Here is a 27,009-nt window from a genome sequence, read left to right as displayed (position 1 = left end):
AGAAAACGGTAATGTAGTCTTATTTCAGGCGGAAAGTTTGGCGCGAGCACAGGCGAAGCCCACGGCACTCACATTGTCGCATCTGATCCACATCTCGGTCATGCCCTCGGCGCTGGGCACCTCGAGCCTGATGCCGTAGCGGCCTTGGGAAAGATGGACATCGGGCGTGACCTCGCATCCACGCAGATTGATCACGTAGGCAGGTGACTCGGTGCTGTTCGTCTCCTCCCGTGTCTTGTACAACCTGAGCTGAAGGTCTCTGCATGTGACCCAGTAGCGTTTGAACGCCCTCAAGGTGAAACGCTTGGGCTTCAAGAAGCGCAGGTAGTCGCAGAGCTCCGGGACCTGAGTGATGTCGCTGTGCCCGTTGCTGATGTTGCTGCCCTCCAGGGTCACCTGAAGGTCCGTCAAGGCCGCGTCAATGTCGTCCTCGACGGGCGAGGAGGCGCCGTTGCTGTCGTAACTCGGCTGCGGCACGCTCGCCTGCAGATTCACTTGCACCTGCAACGAGGAATACCAATCACGTCGACGTCATTCACCGCGATAGACGCGCTCCTTTTATCGTTATGCCCGCCGATCGAGAAACTAGTGGGCGTATAGGAAAACTTCATAGACCGTGAACCGTTCCCCGGAGAGTTGCACGCGAAATGTGCTGCGTGGGAGCTCTGAGCAATTTCTTTAATTGGATTTGGAGTAATCGAGAGGTGTTGTATCCAATTCAGGCTATCACGCTTCTCGATATTCCGAATATAAGAAATACAAGTCCTCTATGTTCTTCGCGTCATCGCGAGCTATTTCTGTCCACTGACTCTCAGCGCCCATATATATAGACTGATGTGGTCCACAGGACCGGATGTTTAGATCATGAAAACGTTGTCGCGTAAACAATGGAGCGCAGTTGTTCCTTCGCGGATCCAGAGAATACAATATGAAAATCGTGAAGACAGTACCTGTAGAGCAGCGAACATGAGCATCTCCTCCTCAGTGCAGTCGATCTCCTCGGCGAGCAGCTGCCATTTGGCCTGCTCGTAAATCATATTGATCCTGACGGCGTCGGTTTTCGGGTTCAGGTCGTAGAACGAGTAGAACTTGAACTTCAGCCTGAGGGTGTCGAATTCTCGGATCCCCTGCTCCATGATCGACAGGGACGAGTCGAGCCAGGAGACGTTCATCCTGGCTCTCTCTATAAGATTCTTCGGCCTGATCAATTTCGCCCGCACCTCCGGCGAGATCGAGATCGGGCTCTGCGCCAGGGACTCCGAGAGTCCTCCGTTCAGCGCCTCCAAGCTCATCGTGCTGTTGTTGGCGTTGAACGAGCCGGTGCTACCGAAACCAGAGGAGTTGTTGTTCCTCTTCCATGTACCGGTTTGCTGTGGGGAAAGCAAAGGGGATCGGTAAGTTCGTTGATGGGATCGTGGCCGAGGGAAAGAGAGAGAGAGAGGGAAATAAATACCGCTAATGACTACTCCAGAGCCCGGAAAAACGGGCCCACTCGCGAGAGGCAAATTAGTTTTCTGAGATGAACGACTCCGCGAACGGTAATGATAGGCCGATACCGATAAATCATAGCCGCGGCAATCAGGTCGATCGGGGGATTATTTATTACCATAACAGGTCCGGTTCTCTGGTATTTCCGATCCTATCGATCGACCACACAGATCCTTGATACACGGCGCAGCTCGCGCAACTCGGGGCTGAGGGATTCGTACTCACCGAAACGGGCGAGCTGATCGGCGTGCTGTGATTTCTGTTGTTGGGTGTGACTGGGGCGCACATGAACGGGCTGCTCTGGTCCAGGCTGCCTGTCGATCCCCTGGGACTCTGGCTCACCGGGATGAAGGTGTTCGTGTCCGCTGGTACGTGCCAGTGTCCGTTCTTCTGGTTCTCGATCTTCTTTTTCGCTGGCAGGTCTTTTAAATTGTATTTCAAATGGTTCGGTTCGAGCGGCTTGCAGAAGGACAACTCCTCGGGGTGTCTGATACCTGTAGGATCCATGGAGGATCTTATTTAATGCTGTGTAGATTTTTTAAAAGTTTCGTGTGTGACAGGAGAAACTTGAGGAATTGTTTTTGTATTAGATTGATTCGATTCTCTACTCGTACTTTCTCTGCCCACAAGGACAGGAATAGGTTTTGAAGAGTCATTATTTCTCTGTGTAATGCTCGAGGGAGATGCAATTTGTCCGCGGACGTATACGTAATATCGGAGAGAGCTCACGTTGTCGCGTCTATTTGCGAGTATGACACGAGGAAGGCTATCGGCGAGGTCATCTGTCCGCGACTACGTGGACAAAAAACAAGAAACGGGGACTTAATGATGATTACGGCAACGCGAGTAGTATTTCGACTACGTAGCTTCTGTCTCTGTTTTAGAGAACTCTGATCAAACTGGGTCCGTCGATTAATTGCCTCTCTTAGTTTACTATGAAATAGAAAGATAACTCGTGGCCTTGTGTTTTTTTCCTAGATGGAAAGCTAGGCTTGATACAGTGCTTTCATTATCGCGGCCAGCCACTTCCTTGATTAAAAAAAGCCACCCGTTAGCCAGTGCAGTGAAGTTCAGGCATGAAGGAACCCGTGACCTTCGCGTGACACGGAATTTAATAATTTTATTTCATTAACGTCGGATTAATTAAACACCGCCACGGCTGTGTTGCAGATAGCGTGTTCAAGAACACCGTTTAGTAAACGTCGACCTCGCGGTATCGATGATTAACAGGCAGCAAAGTCGAAACGACCTATTAGTTTTTCAGAGTTTCATAATACGCTAATATCCTGTTCGCTGCTATTAGTAACGCGTTAGAGAAGTAATGAGGCTTTATTGATCTCAAGCTACTAATTACGTAACATATATTTCATCCGTAAAGCATCAGTCTCTGTCAGAGCAAATGCATCAATCACTCTCAGAACTTCCAGACCTTTTCCTACATTAATCGAGGCTTCTATTCAGCAGAACAGATTGCAAATCTATATCCACTCCTGCCATGTTAACTGAGTATCATAAACCACCTAGTAACTTGCCTAATTCTTTGCACAGGTTGATAACAGCGTTGAACGTCTTGACCGAGAAGTCGACCTTGCAGTCGAGGCAGCGCATATCCGGCAGCTGCACCCTCAGGGTCTTGTGCATCGGTGTGAAGTGGAGAAGTGCATCGGCAGCCACGCCGTACTGGTCGAGGGTGCTCCTCGTTCTGGTCAGCCAGTGATTTCTCTCGGGCCACCATAGTGCGTGGTCAGACCAATCCATAGCGATATCTGCAAACAGAAAAATGAGAAGGGAATTGAAAAGCCTGCACATAGAGCGATTGATCGTTGAAAGGGATTCGTTTGTTCTTATCTCGGCGCGTTGATCAGTGGCTATTCCACAGCGTCACGAAGATAGACGCGGTCGATTGGTTGATGGTCGGAGGGGGTCGATTATTTAATGCTCCTTAAAGGGAGGCAGACTAGCATCAATTTATCAATGAAGATACAACGCAATGGTAGCTGTAGCGCGTGTTTATTACCCTCATCGTCGGCCCCTTTGACCGTTTCGCGACGCGTCGGCGATCCCGGAAACAGAAAACACCCATAATTCGGCGCTGACGTTGGGGCCGTGGGGAGAAAATTGTCTTGGAGTCTAGACACACGACAGAAGAAAAGGTATCTTTAGGAAATTCATTATTCTTCATTTATTATATTTTTGGAACACCCAATATATTTTCATAAGAAAATGTGTCGAGGCAAAAATGGTTTCTACGTTCTTTAAAAGACTGTGAGTCTTCCTGTGGTTCCCCTGGACGAAGACTCGCAGCATTCCGCATGACGACTTCGTAGATTTAATTTCTCCTGCGGTTGCGAATGTACGACTTCCCAAGAGTCTCTGACCGCAGGCTTAAACCCTCATCCTCGACGTGCCGCGACACCGAGACGCTCGAAGACGTCACAAGCGCGGCCTTTCTGTTTTTCTTTCCACGGGTGCAACGGGGCCCGTATATCCGGGACATGTGCGTCAGAATTCCACGGTGCTTCCTACGCGGGGCCGTTCGATGATTTACGCGACACAGACCTTAACGACCACGTGCTTGGGCCCCATTGCGCGTCCTGTTTGCTTTATCGGTGCACGAAGTATTTATGGCGATCGACTATCAAATTTCAAATTCTAAAGAAGTCTCCCATGAAGTGCAATCCTAAAATCTTTATTCGTTGATCTCTGGTACGTTTTGCAGGAGACAGAAGTAATTTTCTTCCTCTTCGTACGTCTTTATCGCCGCCCTCCCAGCGTGATTCGACAGGACGTTATTATTCCCGCAACCTCGAGGACCCTCTAATTACCCGAAGGTGGCCATCGCGATACTCTAATTACTCTTCGGGGTCCCTCTTTCGAGGCAACTGTTGCGGAGATAAAATCGGATGGGAGGGGTGCGACACAAAAGGAACCGCGTCGTCTTTCCTGGTAGCTCTCGCTTGAAAGGACTTCCTCGGACGTTTGTTTCTGCACGGGCAGAAACCCGCGACAATCCCGTCACGCCCCTCATCCTCTTTCCCCCCGAGCTGGCCTCTTTTCTTTCCCTTCGATTCCGCGCTCGCGCGTGTGAACCGCTCCTCCTCGCAAGGAACTGCCTCCGCGAGAACAGGCTACAATGAACCTTTGAGAATCGGCCGTGCATGTCGTCGGCACGCGCACACAGACGCCGAATATACATATTCGTGCGCGCGTCTACCGGGACTTGGCACCCCCGTCCTTTGTGTCCATTCTTTCGCACCATCGGCCCACTCTCCCCCTCACCCTTCTTCCCTCTCCTTCTGCCGAGCACTCGCCGGGAGACAACCCCTTGTGCGAAGACGTCGACAAGGGTGTCGGCTGGCTCAAGGGTTTCATCCCTCGCCGCCTCTCGAAAACGGGGAAAACCGGTCCGTTTGTACAGGTCCGGGGAAACACGCACGAGGCACACGTGCGACCGAAAAACAAATTTTCACAGCTGTTCCGCTTCGTATCCGCTCGATTTAACGACTCTACGCCCACACTATGAAATCAGGCCCGCTTGAACATCCTTTAAAATGACTATTAGACCGAACACATGGCGGTGGGATGTGGACGGGGATAGTTGGGACGTGTGTAATTGCTGGGGGTGCACTGTTGAGGTGTGGATTTCGACTCTGAAGTGAATGGTTGAATTGGGGAAGCGGCGAGGTTACTTCTCCTGGACAAATGGAGTTCTCGGGTTTTGGAAGTTATTGGTAGTGGATTTTAGAAGAGAATTTCTTATGTTTTCTAAGCTCTTTTTTAAATCCAAGTCACAAGCCCATATCGAGGTACTATAGAAGAAATTTTCTAATTCTCGCGGAGTCTAGTACCAAGAAACGCTGGTTTCCTTTCTCTATGCGACATACCTAAGACGCGCGACGAATTCAAAGGACGACGCAGATGTACCGTTAATAGAATGATTTTTTCCGAGTGTGACCCGTCGTGCCACGCGGTTTTTACGCACCGTTACATCGGGACACGAGTGGCCAGCGAACCTCTTCGAGAAGCGGCGCCTTCGCGCGCGAACCAGAAGAAGAGGGAAGGAGCGTGCTCCCACGACAGGAGACCGTGCGATTGTGCAGCTGCGGTCTATAAATATTTCGCGAATTTTAGGACTCGCTGAGAGGCTCTCCTATCGAGAACTCGGAGACCTTCGACGTCGCCCACGCGACTTCAACTTGATTCGCCAAGCGAAGAATATTCTGTCGACAATTTCGGTGAGTGTTAAGCCAATTGTGTCCCTGGAATCAATTTTTATGGTTCCACAGATACCAAAGAAATTTCACCGCGGCACTTTAAAGTCATCCTTGGTCGAATCCCCCTCAATTCGTTATGATTCGCCGCGATACTTGGAGGGTGCAGCTACCCACGACTCGTTTAGTGCGCATTGTCTTTTGTTACGGCTCCCAAGCGACGCAGGAGCACTCTCAGCAACGCGAAACGAAGTTCTGCGTGTCTTCGAATGAAATACTCGATTGGCCGTTCGCACACCGGTTGCATCGCGTGCTATGCGAGGCGGTGCCTTATGCAAATGCACGTTTGTTAGGTAACCCTGTTCGCGAGGATTCTAGGAAGCGGCGGAGTAATATTTCCGCTGGTGATTTCTTCGGAAAGATTTGCCTCTCGTTTCCTGTATATTTCCATCGTAACACAAATATCCCGACTCACTCATAAGTATTGTCAGCTTCAGAAATTTAGAAGAAATTAGCCAGAAATGCCAAGACGACCGGTGAAATTACGAAGCAGAACCGCGATATTTCTCAGCATAGGTTACGCTCCCATTTGCATAGAGATGACATTTAACGTGGACGATGCAGTCCATACAGGAAATTCAGCTGTGGAAAGTGCAACCGGCTATAAAATAAAGTTTAAGTGCTTTTAGAAGGATGCTCGTCTGTCGAAGTGGTGTCTGTGGTCTTGAGAAGCGAAGGAATCGATCCACCATTAAATGCGCAACAGGAAACTGTGGGCCAGTGGTACAAGCAGAAGAAAGAAACCGTGCTGATTCGTCGACAAGAAAATGTTCTTTGCATAACAACGAGGAGCTGATGCGGGCATGGTGTACCGCTAGGAGTGGCACGGTGACACACTAACGAGCAAAACGATGCCTCTCTCATGTTGCTTTACTGCAGGGCCCGTCGCCGCGACCGGAAACGCGCTCTCGCAATCTCTCGTGCGAAAATGATCCATTCGATTGCTTCAGATAGTTTCCCATTCACTTGTACAAACTACTTCTAACGCTAAACACGATCAATTAAAGTTCATACGCACACCTACGATCTATAGTCTACTCTTAGCGCAAGAGTGCAATAGAAATTGCTAATAGTGGGTGTAGTGATAATAAAAATACAATATCCAGTATATTAGTTGAGACTTCAACTATAATGTAACATAGCAGTGTATTAAAACTAATAAAATTTGCTACTAGAAAGGTGTTTCAGGTTCGAGTCTCGAGTTAAGCCATTAAATCCAAGTTCTACTGTACTGAATTTTCCACGTCTGCTCCATTTTATCCCACGAAACGTAAATGAAGGAAAATACAGTCAAATCGCGTCTGCAAGCTTTCCCCGCGAGTCCTGAAGCCAACGGCCGCGATATTTGCACCGAGACGCTATTTATACCGAGCCCGAAGCAGCTATTCTAAAAAGTGACATCGACTGCCGCGAGAATGGCGAGGGCGAGCGTGTTCTCGCTGGGTTACGTTAACGCTTGAAACGGTGCAATCGCGCGAAGGGAAGTTGGCGATGACGGAACAGAAACCGTCTGGGTTTCCTGGTGCTCTTGACGTGGTCGAGTGAATCTATTTCAGTGAGACTGCGTCTGGAGCCTCGAGTAAATAACACCGCGTGTAAATCGAGATTGAAACATGGCGGAAGAATTCCAAAGAAACTTGCGCGTTCCTTGGATTTCGAGGAAAGTCTGCGGCGTACTGTTGCCAGTGAAATGCAATGAAACACCTTCGTCAGCATCTCGAGAATGCTTTGAGAAAACATTGGATTGGAAAAGTAGAAAATCGCTGCTGCATGAAAAATAAGAAAAGAAGAGCTGTACTCAAGTATGCTTTGTGAAATCGTCGAATTGAAAGAGTAGAAAAATGGGAAAAGGTTCCAAAACGCGGAGGCACACGAACGAGGCTGATTAAGAATTCCATAAAGCAGCCGGGCAATTTGAATAATTAGGCGGGGATCGCATTGATATTGCGCGCGGCACCTGTACCCGCCTCGAGGAATGTTCCTCGATCGAATGGATCAAGCGTCACCCTTGGCGTCAAATCGGCGCGCCGCGAGAACCAGAGCCAGCCTAAATTGGCACTCCGACGGGAGGCTCGGTCATTAAGGCCGCTTCTTAGCCGAAAATTTATCACCGTGCGAGGGTGCAGCGAAAGAGCGGCGCCGCGGGGAATCCTTTTAGTGAAAAATCCGTAACCGCGTCGGAGGCACGTTCTCCTCGTTACCGATTCAACGAATCATCAAAAGTGAACCGTGCTTTGAAAGCTTAAGCTTGATACTTCGCGCGGAATCTCATTTATTGCACTTTTAATGGCCTTTTCTTTTGAACCATATTTGAAGTTACATCAAAAAGGAACTTTATCTTCTGATCCTGTAATCTTTCGTGAAATCTGGAATTAGTACCTTGTCAAATCCTGATGTCAGAGCAAGGAAAGAGGGTAGAACGAACTGAGCCGACTGAATGGTATCGCAAGTGTTTAGAAAAGGGATTCAGTTGTTTGCTTCTTGAACCGATTACGAACGAAATACGCATTAGAGAGGATTCCAAGAACTGCAAGTGAAGGTTTTGAAGCTCTGAGAAGTCAGGAAGAAGCATAAAGTTGGGACTAAATAATTTACAACGAAGTTATAATATCTTGCGCCAGAGTGTTACCCCATATCGCTGTACCAACAAATATTCACTCTTATATCCATCTAAATTCATCATCCCCATCATAAAAAAAAACATCTCAAGTACATCAAGGTTTCATCATACCCTCTTCATAGACCCTGTTTATCCTTCAAGACCAACTTCCAAACACTCAGCCAACTCAGTTCTCCGAACGCGGACAATTAAACTTGCCTCAACATCTTCATTAACTTTTCCAAGCGACAAAGGTGGTCGTCAGAGCGAGAAAACGCAGGAAGGAAAGTGGGCCGAGTTTACGATTCCCCCAGCGTGCTCTGCGCATCGAATACCTACGACGAAGCGATCCTCGCATCAAATCGTACACATACGCTGCACGGAGGTGCATACACGCGAGCTCGTACAAGGCTCATTATCGTCGCTCGTTGCATATCAAGCCGAGCCTCTCTGCATACGACCGTTGATCCTGAGCACGGGGGGAACAGTGTCAACAGCTGACCAAGCAATTCGTCCTGACCCTGTGTAACATGCATCGAGACTCGTCCACAGCGAATCCTCTTCGACCGACAACGAACACCGTGTCGGCCCTCTGCTTTTCCAGGCCAACCCTTCCAACGCGGGGCACGAACTGTATCGCTCCATCGTCGGGCCTGCTGTTTTCTTTTAAAATACTACAGCTCCTTAAGCGACAGGATTATCTCGCTGTCGCGGTAATATACGCGTAAATATTGTAAAGCAAGCGGGGAGCACGTGCGGCCTGTGTAAACGCAGAGGGAACACGCTCGGTCGCGCTGCTCATAGTTAAACGGGGTAAACGCATAACAAGGGGGCCCAAACCCGCGACGCACGTGGCTACACGTAGCGCCCCTTTCACGCGGAACAAACGATCGACGGAAGTCGCGATGCGATATTATGATATAATAATGGGAGCACAGAGAACGCGGTCGGTGACAATGCCGCGACCGCCGTCAAGGCTCAAAGCGACCCCTTTTCTCCGGGAGATTCTGCGCGAAAAACCGAGGGGATTCGGAGCACGCAGTCACCCTGCGCGGCTCGCAATTGTGCGGGGAAATGTGGGGCATTGAGAGGAAAGAGGGCTAGAAGGACGCGCGATGACGGCTCTGTCGACAAGGACGCTGGGGGAATTTACATCTTTCAGTGGAAGAGTCTGTGTGTTAGGGAGACTTTAGTGTTAAAGGAAAAGCAGCAAAGTCGAAAGCCACCCCATATGTTGGAATGATAGAAATAATTTTTGTAGGTAACTAATACAAGAACTTTTTGTCATTAAAAAATTAATTGTGACTTAGATAATGAGATTACATATAAGAAACGAATTATAGGTGCAGTTGAGGAGCCCTTCAGTCCTCTAGTGTACTAGGAAAATAGTAGCACGTGGGTTAACACGGGTCAAGTTCGTTCACCCCTTCTCTCATGTAAGTACTCGAGAATTCAACCACGCAGAAGCATAGAGAAACCGGAAGAATCGGTGCATCCATGCCTACGAAATCAACCCTCGCGGTTCTTGGCTCCATCTTCGCCCTCTCCCCTGTTTGGCGAGCTCGAGCATTGTCGAGGCACCCTCGAGACCCCGCAGAAAGAGGAGCACGCGAAAACTGCAGGAACCGGCCGAGCCAGGAGGAAGTCCCGGGCCTCGTACAACGCCCCTTTGATTTCTCGGCCGATTAAGCGCGACGCCGCTTCTTCTCGAGACGAACACCGTGAAATCAAAGCGACGAGACGTGGCTGCTCGCGAGGGAGGCTGCGTCTGCCTCCCCGTGGATTTGGTTAACGAGAACCGCCCTCGTCTACGATTTTATCGGGTAACTGAAACTCGCTCCTCGGAGAACCGGCGCAATTAAATTCATGCAGAGTGAAATATACCGGGTGTCCCAACTTGAAGAAAGTTTAGAAAGTCTGTGGGTTCTTTGGTTATGAGGTTTAATCGAGCTCGATGTGAAGAAGATTGAACTTCCTGCCAAGTATTTTCATTCAACAAAAAGTGATTGAATCTCTTGAAGAGAGTTGCCACAGGCGATAATACAAAAGGAGACTCGACATAAAATGAACGAAGGAAACCATTACAATTTTCACGATGGCCAACTGCAATTTAACTTTCTCACTACTTAATGAATTGGCAAGGTAAAAAGAAGTATCTACTTTCTTTTCCGCTTAAATCACCTTTATAGAAAAGAAGCAGTCCACGAAACGAGGATTTTGGCAAGAAACTAAACTGCAGGCTAATCAATTTGGACGATTTCCAGAATGGAATTACCCGTTTTTGGCTCTGCCGTCGCATCGACTAAGCACTGGCAGGGTTTAAAACCCTATAAAGATCGAGTGGCTCGATAGAACCTGCTGGTTTCCTCGTCGCGACGGCCAAAGCGGGCACAATGCAGCGTCGAAGGGTAAGCGGTATGCAAATCGACAGACCTGTACCTGTTGCGTTCTATTTAAGCCGATGCCTGTTGTCTCGTGCTCGCCTCTAATCGACTTTCCCGTGTCGGGAGCCGATTCGAATTCCGATCGAAATAATGACCGCCGTCCGACGACGTTGCCGCGATTATGCAACTGCAACCGCGGCGGGGCGCGCGACAGCCAAGTGCAGTTGTCACGGCGCAACCTTTCGTCATGGTTAATGCACGAGCTGGTTCGCGGCACGAAACGCGTCGCTGACGCGTTGCTGGCCCTTAATTGTTCTAAAATAAGCACTGACTCAGGCCCGACGCCTTTAACTGGGCTTAATCCGTTTGCATCGTTCGCCGAGGCGATCGTAGCGCAGCTCTGGCACGCGTGGAAGGATTCAATTGATGGGAGAAAGCTTAGAAATTTCGTGAATTTTGTGCTTGCGAGTGGAGATCCCTTTTCAATGGTAAAATAGTTAGGAAGTTAAAATTTTGTAGTGGAGGGAGATTATTTTATGCAGCACTGTGGGATAGTTAGATGGTAGGCATTGAAGCAGAGGGGTCATCGAACGACCGACAGACCATGGATGAGAATGTAACAGTTAGATGATCCGTGAGAAGTTTCCGGAACAAAGTGAACGATTTAAATGCTCATTACGCGATGTTATAGCAGAGATGCAGCGAGTTATGCAATTGCAGCCGTGGGTAACTTGTCCTTCGTCCAAGATGGGAGACGCGATGCATGCCGCGGTATTTGCGCCGCGCAATGGGGGTTAATTCATTTGTTTGGTCTGCTGCCCTTGCTTATTAAGACGGTGACGGGCAGAGAAATTGACCCACGTGATCGTCCTTCGTGATTATTGGATAATTGCTGAGTAAGTACATACTGACCTAATAATCGTCCATCATAATATTCGAATACTAAAGAATAAAAACTCAAAAGTGTTTCAGTGAAGTCACCATTCAGATTAGCCTGTTATCTAATTTCAATATTCAACACAGCAAATGCTACCGCTAGCACAACGTTCAATATTTAACTGCAAATATCACGTCTATAAATAACTAGCCGCTCAATCGACGCTCGTGTGACACCGTTAAACATCAAATATTATTAGGATTATTAGAATAAGGTTGAGGAGCGCAAGTGGTACACTTCATCCGAGGTCGCGATTAACATAATGCAGCTCGTGCGCAACGAAGAGGCTGGCATCTCGTCTCGAGAGGCTTGTCTCGTCTACAGGAGAAAACGGGGGTAGCAACGTTCTCAAATAGGCCTCAAATTTCAAGTGTAGCGGAGCTTTAAATAACTCGCGTGATTATGGTTTATCCGACGTTTCTGGGGGCGTGTACGCGGCGCTTGTAATTACGCACGCGGCGCGCGTACCCGCGTGTAGATGCGTATCGCCTATCGCGGCCGCCTTCTCGATCCACTTTTGCCATCGACCATCCATCGGTGACCTCGTTGCAGATGATGCTATTGAATCTGCGTTCTATTTCGATGGGCGAGATCACGAGAACTGGTGTTAGAGCTCTTTGATAAAATGTTATCGCGTTCTAAATTTTGCAATCTGTGGAAAGCAATATTTCTCGGAAGAACGTATTGAAAATGTCAGATACAATTGCATTATACTGGTTAATATTGCCGAAGTAATTAACTTTGAGAGGAGAGATGAATTAGATCCTCTGCTCTTTATCACTCTACTCTACTCCAAAGCAGATTTCACAGAAAAAGCTTCAAACGCACGTGTTTCTCACGTGCAACAGGTGCTCGCTGAAAAATGTCCCCCTTGCCTCACGATCGATAACTTTACATTTTATTCTCGGAAAGCGCGACCACTCTTGACCCGATAAGAGGGGAAACGACCGGCGTGTAACTGTCTTTCCGCCCATAAAAGGGTGGCGTCTGCGTACATATAAGATTGCCTTCCGTTTTTAGACAAACGCGACACGAAACCGTCCTATATGGCGTTCTTCCACAGAAAGCGATCGTAATAAGACTTTACGAAAACGCGTCCGCGAGTGATGACGCACGACACGCGTTCTCTCCTGTCATCCGAGGAACGAAACTAGCAACGCGTGGCACGGCGATGACGCTACCTGTGTGGACGGACTTCCTCCGAGCGAATGAATGAATATGTATGCTGAATTTAATTAACGAGTCAAGGCCGTAACTGTTTCCGTTGCAAACGCAGCTCGTCGGGCTCGTCAGACCTGGAACTCTTCGTCGTCTGACGAGTGAAGCTTTTACATCTATCGAATCTCTTTGCCATGGAACAAAAAATCAGGTTCCAAGGAATGATAAGTATAACAGAGAGGCCCAAAGACTCCATTCCCTTCTGAAGCCCCTGAATGCTTAGCAAGGAAACTGCAAATCCACTTTTTAAGAGCTACCCTAACCAGAAATGTGAATCAAGATAAATTTTCTCTGCTCTTCCATTGGAGATCATTAGGGGATGGAAGAGGAGGACTACGTATAAGTCTCATGGCTCCTGGTTGTTATTATAAATATCCACACGCGTTGAAATCACTCCCCTAGGCTTCAAGAATGCAATTTGACTAATCTTGACCCCTCAGGACAATTGTGATTCGCCATGCCAGCTGTTCCGTAATCTACGTCAAGCTCCTCAACTATTCCATTACAAGATGTTCATAGCTCAAGACACGCTATATCAGATTCCATTGCGAAACAAACGTCATTTTCGCCGGAGGTTCGAGCGAAACGTGACCAGCGCGAGAATGGTCCCTAATAACGACGCGGAAGGCGAACGCTTGGATTGCATATCGTCCACTTTGGCACGAGCGTTTCCCGCTATTAAGAAATCCCTCGGAGCATGGTTCTATCGAGTATCTATGTCGGTCATCCGAGTTCACAATGCTCGGAACGATTGCGCGTAGATCGCCACCGGCGATACTCTTGTCTGTCTTCGTTTGACGTCCACCGGGGATTTATATTTCCCCTGTTAGCGCGTCAAACACGCTCGGAACAACGTAATAAGCTGGGCCCCGCTGGCGTGAAACGCCGAGAGCTCGAGGTAGCAAATCGGTGGACACGGTAGCCGCGAGGGCTCGATGCTGGCAAAGATTGCGCTGGAATTTCGCGAGTGTGGGTGGCCCTTGTCTTTGTTCGCCAAGCTACGATAGAATCGGGTCAGGACAGAGCACTCCCTTCGTTCGATATCTCGTGTCTATCCGGAGATCGATACGATAGCTCGCGTGGGTCCTGCCTGCGGGAGCGAACGAGGATTCGCGATGCGATCTCCGAGCTCGAAAAGGCGGAGACACGGTGGAAACAACTGGGATCTTCCGATGGGGGCTGCAAAGTGCACGCGTGCCGCAGAATTTAATAAGAAAATCCTGGTCGCGAAACTGTGGGCATATCTTGTGAAACTCGATGACAGCGCTCGTGTGAACAGGGTGTCGTAACGAGCAATAAACGTCAAGTACACGGAAGGATGCTAGACAGGAGGAAAAAAGGGTGACGAGGCGTGTAAGCTAGAGCGACTCCAGATAACGCTGCAGGAACGTATCGATTTCGTTCGGCGAGCGAGGGCAGATGCGGGTGTGTCTATCGAATTGAACCACTTTTTAACCAGCGAATTCATACGGGCCTCTACGATGGAATTAAATGATTCAGCCTTGATCAAGCTTTGATTTACGACCATCGTCTTGAGTCCAATTAAATGAGTCTCACGATAGAATTTGGATCTCGAATGTTCAACTCGTGGGCTAGCAATTCTTTTCACGTTTCCCCGAGAACACTTCCGGCTTTCCTGCTTTCAATGGGCTCGATCGTGTTCGAGTAATTTGCACATAATACACTTTGACGCCCGTGCGATTTTCTTCCACTTTCCACCTACGTTCCCGGTGAACATAACAGCAAAGTCCCACTTCCGCGAGATACGCGAGTCCTATCGTTTTAAACGATTCGTAGAATCGAAGGATGCGCCGCCTACGTAAAGTATCGTGATCTATTGTGTTCCTTGGAAGAGATCGCTTAGAAGCAAGCAGGTAAATCTTGGAGAAAATTGCTCGAATGCTATGGTAAATGTAATTGTCTTCGGAAATGCATCCCTCGATGGAGATTACCCCTTCGGAGGCAATTCAGCGGCGCGTGAATTCAAGAGGTAAAGTAAAGGACTCACGGCGAAAAACATCGCGACAATGATCCCGCGAATGACGCCTGCACGCGCAATTACATAGACGACGAAGGAGAAGGGAGCGGTTGAGCGTGTGAGAGTAGCTCGGAGGACAGAAAAGGACAAATAGGAGGAGGGAAAGGGGACAGAGCGAAGCAGAGGGAACGAAAGGGAGAGACAGAGAGAGCGGGGGAGTACAATAAATGTCAGAACAACGACCTCGCCAGTGGCTCGTCGACCAGACGGATCGTTGCCTATCGTGAACGAAATATTCACTACGAGCACCCATTCCCAGCTTTCCACCCCCGAAACTCGATGGCCAACGAGTCTCTGGCCGCTTGAGATTAATGCGTTTCCTTCGACAGAGCGATTATTCTCATGGGAAACGGAGCCACGACGCCTGACTCTATCAATCACTCGCCAGGAACACAGCAATCCTTTCGCTGCCAAGTTTTCGGGACACAATGGGCCATCGCGGTGAATTGTCATGCGAACGGTGTCGGGCACGATCGATGGACGATAGGAGAAAGGATCGAGGACGTTAAACTTCCGGTGGCATGAGCAGCGGACTTTATTTCGTGTGGAGTTGGGTAGCAGGCACGCTTTCAGAAAATTGCTGGTTAAGCGAGCTCTAGTATTGGCTATTAGTCTAACAAAGTGAGTACATAGGGGTGGAGGAACGTCGAACGTAGAGACTCAAGTGAAGACGAAGACAAACCCAACAATTCTCTTCTTCAGAGTTTTCTGAAGAGACCACCAGCGCCATGAAAAAGACACTTCGATCCTAATATCGCCTCGATTCGAATCTTTCAACGAAGACCTTCAGATCTCTCCGATTCGCTTCTTTCGCAAACACCAGCAACCTCAGCATCACGTCACGCGATAATTTTGGTGTACTGCTACATCCACGTCCCCCCTTAAGAAAACTGGGTCACACGGAAGTATTTATAGAGGCCAAAAGGGGGTGCAGAAGGAGTGGGGCGCAGCCTGGAGAAAACTATTATTAGAGTCGCTGGTTCGCACCCGACGTCTCTTTTGCAGTCGGAGTTCAAATCTCGTGACCCCTGACAGAGCTACCCCCTCGTTATTGCATCGTTTGCAGTCCCCTATCAACCCCATTTTCGCTTTCGTGGGTCAGGGATCTATCGAGAACGGAACCGAGAACTTAGGGGACGATCGTCTGGGTCAAATCGATTTCATCCTTGGTCGAACTCCGTCGACGGGTCCTCATTACCGACGATTCTCTTCCGCAGGCTACTAGCCGCGTTCGATGAGGAGGAAAACGAGCGGAAAACGTCGAATAAAAGAGAGAAAAATAGGGGAACGAAAGGAAAGAGACTCGAAGACGAAAGGTGGTAGCACTTTAGGGGAAACACTGAAGGGAGGGAAGAGGGTAGCAATTAGTCGTTCCACGGGAAACGCTCGCGGTAATGAGGCACGACCAGCTCGCACTTCCGGGACGTCGATGTTCTGCACCACGTGAGAGCGAGGTTATTCCTCTTTTTGTTTCATTATGAGCGACTTCCTCGGTTTCTCGAGGAACACGAGGATACAGCGATTGTTTCGTCGCCCGGGGCTCATTGTTGGCGAATCTGCTTTTTGCGATTCGCGGCTGGCTGCGCTCGGTCGCATCGGGAAGCGTGGCCTCGCTCTGATTATTCGACACTGAACGTCACTTGGAGCGCAATAATGCGGCTTGTAGTATGCTAAAAGCATCTCGTCTGGAAGAACAAGAACTACGAGCAACGCCATGTTTGATAAGGATCTTTACTCTGCAGAAGATTAGATCGAATTGAGTTCTCCTCTTTTTCAGAGCCTCAAATTGCAGCAGTGTATCCGTTGCATATCAATCATACGGGTCTGGAAATTTAAGGTTCTTGCATGGACTTTGAACGGGCATTTTAATGACTGTAATGAGTTCCTTCGACTGCGCGGTTTTTGCGAGACGTACTCGTTAGGTGGATAGCAGATTCCATATGTCGGCAAGATAATTAAACGGTTCGTGATATCCGTCTTCTGGTCGTGTCGGTCTTTCTGATGCGTCGTCGCGATGTCCGGTCGCGTCTGGCGCTTCTGCGCTCGTGAATGAACGTCCAACGACCGTCAGATTGATATATTCCCTGTAATCAACATGCTTGCGGTGTTTCCGGTTTGTGGCACCACTGTCCTACGCAAATGAAACCTGAGAGTGAGGGACTCTTTCTGGGAACTGAGAACAGGTCTGCTTTTCTCATCCCTCTCATCAACATCTTCCTAGGTTTTACTATAAAAAAAATTATCTACCTCATCCCACTAGTGATCGCACAAGCACATAAATTTAACTCCAGAATTTGTAATCAAGTTCATCATAAATCCTGAAAAAAAACAGACATTTCTGCATCGATGATCACAGGAACACCTCAAAATGCAAACGTGTCCAAATTGAACCCGTCGAAAAAATTTTGAAGACAACGGATGACGTAATCGGGCGTCAGAGAACTGGCGCCACGGATTTACATTTCGCAATGGCCAGTAAAATCACGTTTCTCGCGTGCGTCAGAAGAGGATATCAGCGACGGGAATACGCGTGCGTATCGCCGAATAGAGCTGGTGAAATATAAACCCAGCCGAAAACGCGGGGCGCTAGGAGCACCAAGTTCGATCTGCACCTACACTCGCCGCCATAGAAGAAACCTAAACGAGTAGAACACGCCGTAAATATCGCTATGTGACATTTGTCTCGCGATAACCGCTCACCAATATGAAATGACATCGTTTCCCTCGATTCTACGTATTACCTCGCCCATTGTGCAAATATTTTCGAATTCAATAAATTCCCAGATGGCTCGTTGCGATAACAACTTCGGAGAAGTTAAACCCACGCTGGAATTAGCGATCACACTGTGATTAACTTACGAACACTTATCTATGAAGACTTAAATTTGGGAAATTGGAAGGGAACAATTGATTCCTAGTTTTATGGATGTAAAATGTATATTCTGATACTGAATGATATTGTTTCTAGCCCAGTATGAAGCAGAATTTAGCGCTATTATTTTATGAAGAATAATCGAGCAGGATTTAGTGGATTAAATCTGCCAAGCTAAGCGCATTAATTTCTATCCAACATCCGAGGCCCAGTTTCTCAATAAGAGAGAGCCAGTTCGAAGAAATATATAGTTTCTAGGCGCATTAACTATTTCTGGTGTATATTGGCGGGAGGAAAGCCGTTTCTTGCCCCGTTCTCGGCGATCGGGCTTCCCAGGCAATTTGTCTTCGCCACCGGCGCTCAGCCTGTATCGGACCGAGGAAAGAAAGAAACGGCTCGATTCGACCAGAAGGAGGATCGACTAGTCTGGACTCGTGTGCGTTTTTCCCTCGTCTACACGACCACTGTAATTTTTTCATCGAGCGCGTCACCCCTTGGGGTGGCTTCTAGGCGCACCGACTGTCTGCTTCGTTTCACTATTCCACGCGAATATCGGAACCAGGGAGGAGTTCAGCGAGCTCCGATCGATCAAGAGGAAAAGCCATGATATGCTTTGTGGGTGCTCGAAGCAAACCAAGAAGGAGTATTTTATGGAAACATGGTCAGCATCGCGATAGGCGTTCCTTGTAACTTTGTGTTCTCTTCCCCTTTAAAAAGTTATCGTCTCCAGTTTACGCAGAAGTTTACGAGCGATCCAGCGTTGTCGACACGCTGCGAGACGAGCTGGAGGAAAGTCGGGGACGTTTTACGACCAGCGTATCGGGCATTCCGTGAATAATCGCTGCGGCAAAAATGCGAGCGCCTCGCGAGCTCGTCATGTTTGCGTATTAAATCTCTCTGTGGATCGCAGCTTCCGGTAGGACAGCGAAAATCGCGCTGGCTTCCTGGCGGCTGTACATACACATACAGGGATTCGCGACAGAGGAAACTCGACAATATCTGCGTGTGCACCAAGGATTCCGGTCGCCTTATCGCCGCTATGCATCCTTAACTCTGTACATTCGCGAGTATCATCGCGCTTCCGCTGACGTCAGGCCTCCCCTTTCCCTGTTACACCGTTTCCGGCGCGCGGAAAGTGAATCCACGAGACGGGACACGGTGTCTTGGCGAAAGAGTCGCGTGTTTTCCTTGAGATTTCGTTCCTACCCTCAAGCGCCTTCAAGTTGCTATTTCTTTGCTTGCTATAACTTTTTACGGGACTATTAAAAAAAGATGAATTGTAGTAGCTGAGATCGTTGCTTTAAGAAATGATTTAACTCGCCAATGGAATCGATTGATACGCTAATCAGAATATAAAAATAGTTGACTTACTCTCTCCAGAAAATCCCTTGCTCCGAATGCGATTTGGATAAAGTGTCATTTAGATACATTATCGTTCGGGATGACTGAATTTTTTTATCGCAAAAAATATTCTGAAAGTACAAAGTGCAAGATTCGTCACGAATCAGAGATAAGAGGCGTCAGTCGGTCGCTTCCGGAAGCAGCACCGATTCTGTTTTTCCTCGAACGCTAGTTGCATTCGCGATCGAGGCGTTCCACGGGCCTATCCTGTAAACTCGTATTAATGTAACACGCTCGAAGCAATTATACAATCTCGTTAGCATTCTTCTACACGTAGACCTGCTATTGCAATGAATGGATCCCTTTCATACACGAGCCACGCGCTTCTTGCTACGCGCCGCTTTGCTCGCGTGTAGCGAGTATGTTAAATGCGCGCCCTTTCTGTCACCATCGCGAAGAATGTTTAATAGTCTTGTCCCTCGGTATATTTATTATCCAGGGTTTCTTGTGGTAAGAACTATATTAAAACAGACACGAATCGTTCGAAATTTTAGTAAGTTTTTACACCCACGAGATTGATTGCTTATTTAAATGTTATAATTAATATTTATTTGGCGAAATCACTTTCAGAGATTTTAAGGAAATAAGAACTTGCATTGATGAAGATCTCTCAGTTAGCAATTCGTACCAAGTTGTGCGCTTCGTAGTATCTTCAGCTTTATGAATCATACATGCATATGTTATTGCATATGATTTTACATGTCGCAACAAGGAACACGCGTGCGATGAATAATTCGCAAACGAGATCAGTTGCTAAAGAGGTAAGCATACAGATGATGCAGAATGAGATTCGATACTTTGAACTACTATCTAGCTTTGGTTACTGCTAAAAAGATAAATCGTTTCCAATCCAGAATAATTACCTCAAGTCAAGATTTCTTGGACCGTATATGTACCCGTAAACGCGAGAGCATTCTCTCGTAAATCTTTCAGGCATTTATCGAACCTAAAACCGCAAAATATCTCTGGTATAAGGAGGTTAAATCGTTCAGGTTGCGTTAGTATTCCCGAGACCTGTGATACTATTTGAGAACTACATCTAATCTGAAAGATGAATCGGCTCCTTGATCCAGATTTCTCGTGGACCGAAATAGAGAACACTAACAACCACTTGGTGCATCAGGAATGAAAGTTTGAAGACAATAGTGCCTCTCGATTATAACAATCCCCTGGAATTAACAATCCTTGGACTTCCATCAAGGTACCACCATCACCGAATGGTGAAGGGTGAAGGGAACGATCGCATAGCGTGGGCAGATAAGCTGAGTTATCAGTTATGGTAAATCATAAACGGGCGCCAGATCACTCGACATGCGTGGATACGAATAATAAGCGATCGAAGGAAACGGACTGCGTGGACCGTTCCTCGTCACGTGGGCCGAGGAAATCGCAATTTACGGGCACAGACAGGGACCTCAGGAGTGATGCAACGCGACGCAGACATGGACCACCGATCGGCTGTGACTCGAGTGACTTATCGGCTATTATTACCGTCCTTGTCTTCGCTATGTATCACTGTCAGCCGTTACCCTTTCATACGCCATTCAGGCTTCTTTCTTGTAAAAGAGCGCTTAATTATCGTCCTCTATAAATACGCTAGACGCGTTACGTTCCCTCGATAATTTAATATAATGGGCTTTGTACAAGAGCCGATCGGCAATCAGACGCTAGGAATAGTTTCCGAAGTGCAGCTGATAGGCGAAGGATGCGTAACAACCGTTTATCGATTTCTTTCGATAGTTTTTAAGGTCAATACCCCTCGGCAGTGTCGATTGCATCGTAGTCGATATCGCGCCCCCTCGCGCGCATTATCCTGCGGGTATCGATCCTTTGTCGGCCTCCCCGCGACAATACAGAGACACTGGGTGCCAATTTGCCCTCTAATCTATCAACTTATGAAGCGGTACGCGTGACAAGGGCCGACACACTACATGCTAAATACCATGAATGGACAGGAAGGCGTTCGAGTGAATGGAAACCGAGAGCCGAGTTTCGCCTACGCGTTAACTGCTCGTATAGGCAGAGACAGGTCCTGCATACGCGCCGACACAGACGTGCACCGTCTGTGTATGAATATGGATGCCCAGGGACCGATCGAACCGACAAACGTACAAATCTATTCGACCCTGAACGTTCGTGCTAGCTGATGGTAGACAGAGGGTGTTAATTGTTTCGCAAAATATCCGAGATGGGATAACACGATTGGAGTTGATGTCTTGTCTGTTCTCCGTGTTGGGATTTCAGTATAATCTGGCAATAGTATGCTAATGAAAATCAGTCGCGAGTTAAATCCTGAGCTCGTAGGTTAAATTTGGAGTACACATAAGCTTTGAGAAATAAAAATGCAAGCAATGAAGAGTAAAATACAGTTTGCTAATTAGTGAAAAGCTTTTGCAGCGCGATGATATTACAGACGTTCGTTCAGCGGGAGCATCAACGTCCCAGCCAAAAAGAATTCGACGAGATAAGAGCGGACTGGTTGCGATACACGCGGAGAATAATATTGATACAAGATGATAACTCTTTCAGAGATCGTTCAGACTTTAAAAGATGCCCCTTATCTCTGGCGCTGAGTAACGGAGTTCGGAATCAGCTCTTCGAGAGAATATGCGGAAATTATGATACTGAAATGTAGGAAGTCAAGAAATACAGGAATAATAATTACAGCTTTTGAAATAGAAATATTTATTTTTTAAATCTCTTCTTTTTGTACTCTCCACATTATCTTAACTAATTAAATATCTTCGTATAAAAGCATCCATCCATCTGCCAATCTGCTGTAATGGTCCAGGATGATATAATAAACCCACACCGATCCGTTGTCACAGCAGAGGGAGTCGAATTATGAGGAGCATCAGAGGGTACAATGACTTGGCGCGCTTTGTATCAGCGCGGAGATAAACGGCGAGATTGTGGGTGAAAGGGGGAACGAGTAAGAGCGAAATCAACGGGTGTGTAATCCAGGTATGCGCTCGGCGGCTTGCCAAGACACTAGGAATGCAACAAGCATCCTGCACTGGACTGGTTGAGTACACGACTCTGCACTCACCGAAATTGCGAGTGCATGGAGGAACTTTGTACCGCAGCGTTGTCGCAAGCTGCAGTTCTGGGCGAGAGAAACTGTTCTGAATGCAAAAACAAGAAAAAAGTGCCATCTATATGGTGATCACTACAAGTACACTACTCTTCATTACTTGAGGTAAAAAAAAAACTTGAGGAAAAAACACTTGAGGTCCCGATGGTATTATCTTGATCAGAGATACGACGCAAGCTTTTAAGCGATATCTGTGCCACGGTCGGGACCTCGATCTCGATGACCCTCATATTCCTGTTCTTCGGTGTCCAAGGACTGCTAATATATTTTTGAGAAAACAGCCAATACATACTCCTGTGTTCTCAAGAGCGTGATATACATAAAATACGCGGAATTTTTTTGGTGATCTTTTAAAGCGTGCAAAGATTCAACTATCAGCGTATATTTTCTCCATCCATCTATAGCGCTGAAAGCCGCAAGGTCGTTCCAAGCGAGTCACGTTGTCGTATTCAAATCGTACGAGCGTCGAGATTGCTTTACGTCTCGCGATACAAAGTGCTTTCCCGGCTCGATTCTCCTGCACGCGGAATCATGTTGCCCCTTTCACGCTGCAACCAGATATTATCGACGAGAGGAATTACAGCCACCACAAACTTTCTTTACACCTGTTCTATTCTTTACATCTAAAAACTAAAACCACAAGGCACTTTATATCGCTGAAAAATGTGAAATAGCGAGGGAATTGCAGTCACGTCGCAACACCTTGATTCGAAGAACACTCCACACTTCTGCAGCGCTACAACTTTTCAAGGAACGCTTCAGAAATGGGAAGAATACTCGCAACTCCTCCTACCATCGTCGCGAGAGCCACTATTGCTTTGAGAGCGACAAAACAGCGAGCTGTCGCAACGCGTCATTCACGGAGCGCGTCGAGTATTTTCGCAAGCTGGATGCACCGAGCAGATCGCCGCTCCGCCATGACAAAGTGCATCCGTTGCGTAACCGCGGGCTCCTTACGGAGAAAAGTTTCTTCTCGCGAGCTTGTCAATGATGCCATTCATGCGAAAGGTCGATTACTCGTATGGTCGACGTACACGCATCGTCCCCCCAGATTGATAAACCTCACGATGCAGCGAGCAGACTTGGGGGACGAGGCAACTACGTCGAATGATCGATGCGCGGCTGACTCACGCGATGAAAAAAGGAAGACTTTGGTTGGCGAGGTGAGACCCACGTCTCATGGATTCATGGAAGAAAGTCGAAGGTCGAGGAGTTCGACACACAGTCTCCAGAGTCTGCCGATTCTTATTTTGGAGCGAGGTGGTTTATTCAGGGCCAACTGAGGGAGAATCCACTGGTGACGAGGTGCTTCCGGGGAGTCAAGAAGACTCATTGTTCAAGACCCAAGCAGTAGGGGCTTCAATAGCTTCTCGAGTCGAGAGTAGGGACCTCTGAAACGTCGCAGTAACGTCTATGGATTTCCTCCCAAGATCACGATTCGATCTTCGCTGTTATACTTCGTCTGCTCGAAAAGCTAGAAAACAGAAGGGTGACAGGACCGCAGTCACCACTGACGTCATGGACTAAGTTTAAACTCGGCGTTGGTTCGCGCGTGTGTGGCAGATCAGAAACGGATGCGATGCGTGCATCAGTCTGGCGTGTTCCTGCCGGTCGACGCACAATGTGCCATTGTCTCTTCCTCTTTCGCGGTTGCCCGCCTTTCTCCGTCACGGCTGCTTTTATTTCCTTTGCGAGACCAGAGCTACGAAGTCTGCCCAGGTAGGCGTCTGCGGACTGGTCCACGTAAGTGCTTACATGCGCGGATGCTGCGTGAAATTGCGGACGTTTGCGTCATTGCTGATTTCGCGCTTTCCGGTCGCTGAAACGGAAGCTGTTACAGTTCTCCGGTGCGCTTAGTAATTGGAAGAGGAGAAGATTTCTTCAGCCCCGTTTTTCGAGTCAAGCTCGGTGTTGATGAAGCAATTGGGGGATATTATAAGCCCCTCCACTAAGGAGGCTTAACGATGAACGCAATTTGGTCGACACGGGCCAGGATAATGCGATTCCATGGCAAAACCCATGACAAGCAGAGACATGCAACGAGGGTGGAAGATTGCACCCTGTGAATCACCGTTTTCCTGCTATTAATGGGATTCGACTGGGCGCATATCCTATTCGATTTTCGACCGGATAATCAACTTCTCGTTACTGAGTTACCGCGAATCTTCAAAGAACCGCCGGCATCAACACGAACTTAGCATAGGGCTTGGTCATAGCAGCAGCTAAAAGGAAACCGACGCCACAATCAACCCACCAGGAGTCGAAGTGATTCGCATGGATTGGGAGGTTCGATCTTCCAGAGGTTCGATATCCGCTCCATTAACGATATCAACCGTGCGCATATGTATTTATAGAGCGCATCGCTGTTGAGGAAGTACAGACAAAGCTCCGTTTATGTCAGCCCCGCTAGGTCAAGCAAAGCCAATCGAGCGGAGCGCACGTGACTCCCTAAGTCCATGTACAGGGTTTTTTTTTTATCCATAGAACGTATCGGATCGCGAACCGCGCCTGAGGAGTACGAGCCTCGAAAAGCCGTACAGTGGGCTCATTCAAACGATTCGCCAGTCAATTACGCGCCCTGCTCGCTCCTGCTAACGAGAATCGTGCTTCTATTCGAGCAGCCAGAGAGCTCGACCATGTACACGTTTGTAATAAAAGGCCACGACTGCCGTGCCCCTGTTTCCCTGCATCTTGGGTCGGGAAACGGTGCACGGGTTCAGTTGTTTGGGATGCTGCTATCTGGGGAACCCCCTTGATATTCCGTTTTTGTGATCATGAGGGAATGTAAACGGGGAAGTTCAATAGAAGGTTGCGTAAGGGAGGTTCTGCGATTGAATTTCTAAAAAATGTCGAAGATACAATGCTACCTAGTTGACGAGGGAGACGAAGGGGAATTATGGGTAATGCAAATACTGGCTAAGGCATGCGCCCCTCCGTGGGTTCGATATGTTTAACCGAGTGTCGAATGTCGGTCGTAATGTGCACGATGGAGAACACATCCGTTATAATTGCGCCGCCAATGGGCGATCGAGAGTCGGCTTACACGTCGCGGATCGATATATGTTTCGCGTATTTCACTCGTGGCCCTCTCGAGGAGGGTTCAAGCCAGTCGAACGAGGCTTTTAAATCACCGTTTATCGCCGCAGTGGGAGCAGGGAGTTTGCGCGAATATGTTTCACGTGGCGCCAATTAACGTCCACTTTGAACAGTGTTTTCGTTGCTCGTACCCAGCCTCTCTGACAGCCCGCGCGATTGCGATTATTTAAGTATACAGGCGGGACAAACACGTGGCCGCCTTCCAAAAACCCTTAAAACATAGTATTGGATTCGTGGAAGCGAACGAATAGGGTCAGGCGCTCGGACACCTGCATCCTCATTCGTCGCCGCCATGCTGCTCCAATTCGCGCGAACTGTGGCGACCTGAAATCGCGACGGCGGCCCCAAACGACCTGACGACCATTAACAGCTCCGGTTACAGGGGATGTCGGTGGTTATTTCATCGGGCACGCGTTCCCAATCGCCTTTTCGTGGCTCAAAACGAGCAGCGGCCCACGCGTTCGCGAATCACGCGTCCTCGTAGCAATCAACAGCCTCTCGAGGTCTCCATTCGACGGTGTTTCGTGCATAGTCATACTATGGAACGATTGGCATCGCTCCTAGGCGCATTGTTCACGACGAGGATTGGACGTGAAATCAGCGTCACGACTTCGCGACTCGGAGAAAGCTCGCCATATATAGATCCAGGGGGAAGAGGCTCGCGGAGTTTAGTCGGGAGAGCAAAGACGCGACGAAAAGGCTGCCTCGACCCACGCCTGACATTTCACGGCTTTCCAGGGGGAATCGGCCACTGTTTCTTCGAGAGTCGTAACAACGACTGCACTGCCTCGGCTGATACTCGGAGGGAAGTGACGGATTACGAGCGGCTGCGTAACTTCTGAGTGAACCGCTGGGGAGGCCGGAGTAATTATGGAATGGCAGAGAAAAAGTGGGCTTAAGAGAAACAGAGAACGGAGGAAGAATTGGAAGCTGAACAGAGAGATGCTGTGAGTCATGAAGATAATTATTCACATGAGTGAGAAGATCTAAATTTCCTAGAGCTTCTTAGAATAAAGAATCTTGCATTTATGAATGGTAGCATTGTGGGAATTAATCGATATCGATTGGAATTCCATTGAGCTTCAAGTTGAATCATCTGCAATGCCCATTGTATTCATGAAATTGACGTCGAGTGCTGGCAACAGTCATTGTATGGTATTTTGAAGAAGAAACAGAATTTTACAGGAATTTCAAAGTGGATCCTGAAATTCCTCTGAACTGACGTCACAGCTTAAAGAAACGCGTTCCAGCATCGAATGGTCCATAAAAAGTTAAGATAATGGGCCGAAACAACAGGCACCTCGAAAATTCTTGCATCTAAACTGGTTCACCAAGAGGATGGTTCACGAAAGAATTTTCTGCATTTAGTAGATGCTATACCAAATGTGGCAGTCGAACTTATTTTATTTCTGCACTCAGGGTTCACTCTCCACGCGCCATCGTAACGTTCGATGTAGCAATTGACCCTGTCTTTTACGTGAGTGGTCAACTGGACCGATGAAGAGGATTAGCTGCAATTTTCAGGTTGATTGTGCAGCAGACTGCAAGTGAATCGTTACTTAATACCAATATGCCCCGACGTAATCATATTTACACACTCTTCTCGCTAAT

General features: G+C 48.1%; 1 protein-coding gene across 1 annotated transcript in view; it reads right to left on the bottom strand.

Annotated features, from left to right (window-relative positions):
• LOC143179198 (unc-112-related protein) overlaps nt 1-27,009 on the bottom strand; it is a 37,074-nt gene that overhangs the window by 1,196 nt on the left and 8,869 nt on the right. Inside the window, exons 2-5 of the mRNA XM_076378308.1 lie at nt 3,021-3,254; nt 1,714-1,982; nt 951-1,370; nt 73-501 (exon numbers count right to left, since the gene is read on the bottom strand). Of these exons, the coding sequence (XP_076234423.1) occupies nt 73-501; nt 951-1,370; nt 1,714-1,982; nt 3,021-3,254 (1,352 nt within the window). The remainder of the gene's footprint in view (nt 1-72; nt 502-950; nt 1,371-1,713; nt 1,983-3,020; nt 3,255-27,009) is intronic.

Source organism: Calliopsis andreniformis, chromosome 5 (assembly GCF_051401765.1).
Source record: "Calliopsis andreniformis isolate RMS-2024a chromosome 5, iyCalAndr_principal, whole genome shotgun sequence".
In the NCBI taxonomy this organism is placed as follows: Eukaryota; Metazoa; Arthropoda; class Insecta; order Hymenoptera; family Andrenidae; genus Calliopsis; species Calliopsis andreniformis.
The sequence above is the reverse complement of the archived record's forward strand: the minus strand, read 5'-3'. Positions and strand labels throughout refer to the sequence as shown.